The sequence below is a fragment of the Antrostomus carolinensis genome, unplaced genomic scaffold (assembly GCF_000700745.2).
Source record: "Antrostomus carolinensis isolate BGI_N321 unplaced genomic scaffold, ASM70074v2 scaffold28623, whole genome shotgun sequence".
NCBI lineage: Eukaryota > Metazoa > Chordata > Aves > Caprimulgiformes > Caprimulgidae > Antrostomus > Antrostomus carolinensis.
This window is the reverse complement of record NW_010306299.1, coordinates 31,079-36,270: the sequence shown is the minus strand read 5'-3', so window position 1 is coordinate 36,270 and position 5,192 is coordinate 31,079. Positions and strand designations below refer to the sequence as shown.

General features: G+C 54.3%; 1 protein-coding gene across 1 annotated transcript in view; it reads right to left on the bottom strand.

Annotated features, from left to right (window-relative positions):
- Window positions 1-2,548: 2,548 nt before the first annotated feature.
- Window positions 2,549-5,192, bottom strand: part of LOC104522724 (double C2-like domain-containing protein beta) — a 33,590-nt gene continuing 30,946 nt past the window's right edge. Inside the window, exons 8-10 of the mRNA XM_010165094.1 lie at window positions 3,673-3,825; window positions 3,354-3,450; window positions 2,549-2,685 (exon numbers count right to left, since the gene is read on the bottom strand). Coding sequence (XP_010163396.1) covers window positions 2,549-2,685; window positions 3,354-3,450; window positions 3,673-3,825 — 387 coding nt within the window. The remainder of the gene's footprint in view (window positions 2,686-3,353; window positions 3,451-3,672; window positions 3,826-5,192) is intronic.

Sequence of the window (5,192 nt, the reverse complement as noted above, 5' to 3'; positions counted from 1 at the left end):
TTATATACCTGTAATTGTCTATTTTTATACATGCAGATATGCACGAGTATGTGTGTGTATATAGGGGTCTGCAGCTGTAGCGGTGTAGGGGGATAGTTCTATATCTATATGTAAAGAGTGTGTCTGTCTGGTGAAGGCCGGGGCCGTGGCGCCAGGGCAGTGTTTTGTTTTGGTTTTTTGGGGGTTTTTTTTCAGCATCACGAGATCAGCGAGCAGAGAATAAAGCCAAGAGAATAACCTGATCCTCCGGGTTAAAACCACCTCCTGCTGCCCCAGCCCTGGCCAGCCCCCAGCTCTTCCTCTCGTGTCTGGGCTGACGCACGGAGCTCGCACCCCCGGGACCGTGGTACCAACCTGGGACACTCAGAAGCTGCTGCACCGTCACATCGACTTCTCCTTTTCTTTTTTTTTTTTCTTTTTTTTCCCCATTTTATTTTGGGTTCTCATTATAAATATTAACAAATCTGACAAAAAGTACACAGAGAAGGTAATACTGAAATACAAAAGTCTTTTAGGATGCAGGTACGGACAGTTTCTGCAGCCTTCACATGGTAGCAAAACATCGGTATCAAACATTTCACGAGGCCTGGCATGACGACCACCACTCTGCATGCAGCTGGGACGGACGGACGGACGGACGGACGCACCGGCCGCTTAGAAAAGACGGGGATACAAAGTGAAGGAACCCACGGACACACACACCCCCCATGTCCTACTCCACCTCAGGCACGGACCAGTTTCATGGCAAGAGGTGCTGAAACAAAGGATGGATCGAAAGGAACTCTGCAAGAAAAGGGAGGCAGGGCCGACCCAGCGCTCCCGGAGCTCTCCTGGAAGCTCAGCCCCAAACCAGGTTTTGAGGTGCTGGACCAGTGACGTACAGAGAGGATTTACCAGGAACATCCTATTGACACGCTGCTGGCATTCAAATAAAATCCATGCAGAGCTGTAGAGTGCATTACAAACAGTAAGTTATTAAAAAAGACCCTATGAACGTTGTTTGTTTATTTTTTTCTCCTCCCATATCAAACCAGGTGTAACTCGATCGTCACTTTGAAAAGTAAAGGTGGGTTTCCAGAGATCCCATTGCTTTAAAATAAACAAATAAATAAATTGGCAACCCAGGTGTGTGCACCCACACACAGCGACAGGGCTCAGCAGCTGCAGGGAATTAAGACCGATGGGGAACCAGCAGCTTTTCCTAAGAAATCATGGTTTAAAGGATTCCAAAAGTTCTGGCAAGGTGCAGCATGACCATTACAGTTTTAGCTCATCCCACCCAGCACTGGTTCTTGTGCCAACACAATTTTGTCCTATTTGCACAAGAGCCGGAGTCTGGTGGGATGAGGATGCAGAGACTGACCGTGGTGGGTCACAGAGGACAAGAGCTGTGATGATTTTTATAATGTTGTTATATTATTTCTGTGCTGTACACAGAAATTTGGTCTGGACGCTGTTTGAGGCAGAAAATGGCCCAACCTGACGGCCGTGCTGGAGCCGAGCGTCTCTGCAAACACGACGCGGCTCAGCCCCGCGGCTCAGCTCGCTGCACGCCCCCAGCTCACGGTGTGAAGCACCTTGGTTGGGTTTTAGGTAACGGCACAAATTGGAAAAGGCTGAATAAGGGAAAAGTGATAGAAAAATGGAGCCTGAAAGGCAGCTTTGTTGGAAAAAGAGCTGTGCTGAAGCCTGGCTCCAGTGGGGAGCTGTGGGTTCATGAGAGCAGCTGCTGCGAGGGCAGCGTGAGACTTCGCTGCCGGTCCCGGGAAGCAGGAACAGCCGGTGGCTCCACTGAGCTTTTTATTTTACCCAAAACTTCTGTAAAAGTGAAGCTGCCCAATCCCAGGGACCGTGTGAGAGAAGCCGTGGGCTGCAGCGCGCTCTCAGCTTGCTGGCTACCGTCACGCGGGTTAGTGGAGAGGAGGAGCACAACATTTCTGGAAGAAAAGCAAAAAGTCTTCCTAGGTTATGAGGGGACACACTCACTCAGATGGAGGAGCTTTAAATGCATAAAAGACTGTTTAGGCCCAAACCACAGAGACTGACAAACCACCAGAAATATGGCACAATCGCCTCGAGAAGAGAGTTCCAGGTTGTAGTGACGCCTTTTGCTCGTATTAGATACACGGACGGAGACTGATGCATTCATTTTTGCCACTGAATTGCAAGGCAGCGAGAAGGTAATTCAGTACAGCCAAGAGTTAGGAGAGGAGTCAGAGCTGCAGTGCATGCAGGTGTGTGGGGTCCGTGTGCGTGTGCACACGCGTGTGTGTGTGTGTTTGTGCACGTGCACGCTCACGAGCACGTGTCTGAGTGTGTCAGGGTGCAAAGAGGCATTTTGGAAAAGCCTTAGGGGACGGGACCTGCTGAGCAGAGCAAACCGCCGCTGCCTTGTTCCCTGGGAAGGGTTTCCCTGCAGCCGGGCCGTGGCGGGGGGTGTCCCACTCTCCCGGTCCCACGGTCCCCCGTACCCAAAGCTGTCAACGAGAGAAGTCCAAAGGCTGTGGCTGGCAGAGCTGTGCCCACCCGGGGAGCAGCCCCACGGGGCTCAGTCGCTGAGGACGGCCCCCGGCAGCTCGTTCGTTAGCGTGTGCCAGCGCTCGATTTTCTTGTCCTTGTTTTTCAGGCAGTCGAACCAGTGCTTCAGGCGCTCGCCCTTGGCGTTAATTCCTAACACAACCCCACCTGGAGAGAGAGACAGGGAGAGGGTGAGGTGGGGGGGAGCATCCGCCCTGCGAGGGATGCTGAGGGATGCTGGATGGAGCCAGGTCATGCAGCCGCTCTTACAGCACCCGATGCCACGACCTGATGTGACACACGGGCACTCACAGCCCGGCTTCCCCAGTCCCTCACGGCTGTGGTCTGGGACCCACCCCGGGCAGCTTGTTCTTGTGCCAAGGGCTGGACACTCACTGCAACTGCAGCAGCTGTCAGAGGTACCAGGCGCTTGTTAGCAATAAATCACAGCGGCCAGTAACAAAATCACGAGCCCAGACATCCCACAGAGATAAATGAAACCTCCCCATTAAACCTGTCTTTTATTCAGAGGAAAAGATCTGAAAACAGAAGGGGAGAGCAAGATGCATCTTCTCCCTGCTTGGGTGCTCCCTGCATGGGGAACGTCTGCAGTGAGGAGCCACGGGGCTGGCAGCAGGAGAGGAGGCTCAGGTGCAGGAGAGGGATAAAAGCACAACAGAGACCTCGCAAGAATGAACATGAGGATGGAGAACAAACTGGGAGGCTGGAAAAGTGCAGAAGGGCAGCAGGGGAAAGAAGAAGAGGCACAGAAGTTGAAGACAAAAAAAACCAAACCAAACCAAAACAAAAAACTCCTTCTGGAGTGCCCCACTCACCTATGAAATCATTTGATTTCCCAATATCGTAGTCCCACACTGTGACTTCCAAGGTCTTTTTGGCCAGGTCACCATGCTTTATCTCATAGCAGAACTCCTGTTGGGGAGTGGAGACAGAGTCAGGACAAGCCTGTGCTGGGTCCCTGCAGGGCCTGAGACCCCGAGAGGGGGCTGAAGCTGCCCATCCTCCTCCTTGGGCTGTCGCCCTCTGCCACCCACGGGGAACTCAGCCTCCATCCCTCACCTCATGACTGAGGTTGGGGTTTTTTTTCCCCATTTAAAGTCCAAGGAGCGAGATCCACAACTGGTGAAAACCCACCTCATTGAACTCGGGGTTCAGTGTCTTCTTCTTCACCGCTGTCTTGTGCTTTGATTTCTTGTCCTCATCTGGTTTCAAGTAACTGCAACGAAACCAATGCAGCGCGGTCACACGTGGGTCCCGTACCCGTCCCAGCTGGGAAGGCAGGTGGAGCTGCCCGGGCCCTCCCCTGCAGCCTGGGCATGGGTGGGGGCACCTGCGGCTGCGGGACCAGCTCCTGAGTGGAGGCAGGGGGAGGTGGGAGGCTGAGCCCCCCGAACCTGCAGCTCCCTTCTCCTCTCACCTGCCAAAATGCTGGCAATGGCCGAAGGCAGCAGCATTTCCCCACGTCAGCACGAGGCAGTGGATGGCTGCCATCAGAGAGCACCCATTATCCCATCTCCAGTCCCTAGAGGGGACACTGGCACCGCACGCAGGCTCCCAGCTCCCAAAATCACAGAAACATAGAACCGTTCTGGTTGGAAAAGACCTTTAAGATCATCGAGTCCAACCATGTGCAAACACCTCCACTCCTAAAGAACAATTAAACAGGGAGGTGAAAGTGTGCGGCTGATAAAACTCCCAGCGCGGTTCATCCCAGCAGCTCTGCCTCAACAAACATCACCCCGAAAGCATCACTGGGGACAGGGACGTGGGATGGGGCAGGCACACGGGATGGGCACAGCGGGGGCTGCTGGCCCTTCCTCACCATGGCCCCTCCTGCTTTGCAGAGAGAGAGTTTGAAAAACGCCATCCCCCCAAAAAACCAGGAGCTGTGGCGAAGCAGGACCCTGTGCCAGCAAACCATCATCTTCCTCAGTGTCCCTTAACAGCCCCGGGTGACACCGATTTCCCTGAATCACTCGGGTGAGGCCGAGTCACAGCAGCCCCTGACAGTCATTCCATGGCTTTTTAAAAACATTAATATTGCTGGTATTTTTCAGAAGGAAGGTACTCGCGGTCACTTACACTGGGAAGTGTCAGCGGGACCTGGAAACGTGCCCTCAGCTCTGTTAACCAGGCCCTGGAGCCACCCGAGCTGCGGGTGGCGATTAAAGTGCTGTCTGACCTAATTACACACGCGTTGTAATTAGAACCTTTCCAAAGCGCGGGGTGGTGGCCCCGCTGCCGGGCTGGGAGCTGGGCTGGGAGCTGGGCTGGGCTGGGAGCCTCCTCTCCCTTGGGACCCAGGGAAGGGAGCAATGAATTGCCTGACTGTGGGAGGAGGGAGGCTCATGTCCCAGTGCCACCATCCAGGAGGGCCAGACCTGACCCAGCAGCCACCCCCATCCTGGCAGGGACGGTGATGGCTTCGAAGAGTGAAAAGGCTGGGGGAATCACTGGGAGGGAAAGCCTGCAGGTGCTGAGTGAGGTCCAGGACCATCGGACACAAGCACCGTCCCACTCAGGAGATGGCTGCTCCATCCCTGAGCTGCCAGATGAGACCCACCACCCACCAGGCTGGGGCTGTGCCATCAGCAAAACCCGACTGTACCTGTCTGCTTTGGGCCACCAGTTCTGTCCCCAGGGCCGTGTCCCTG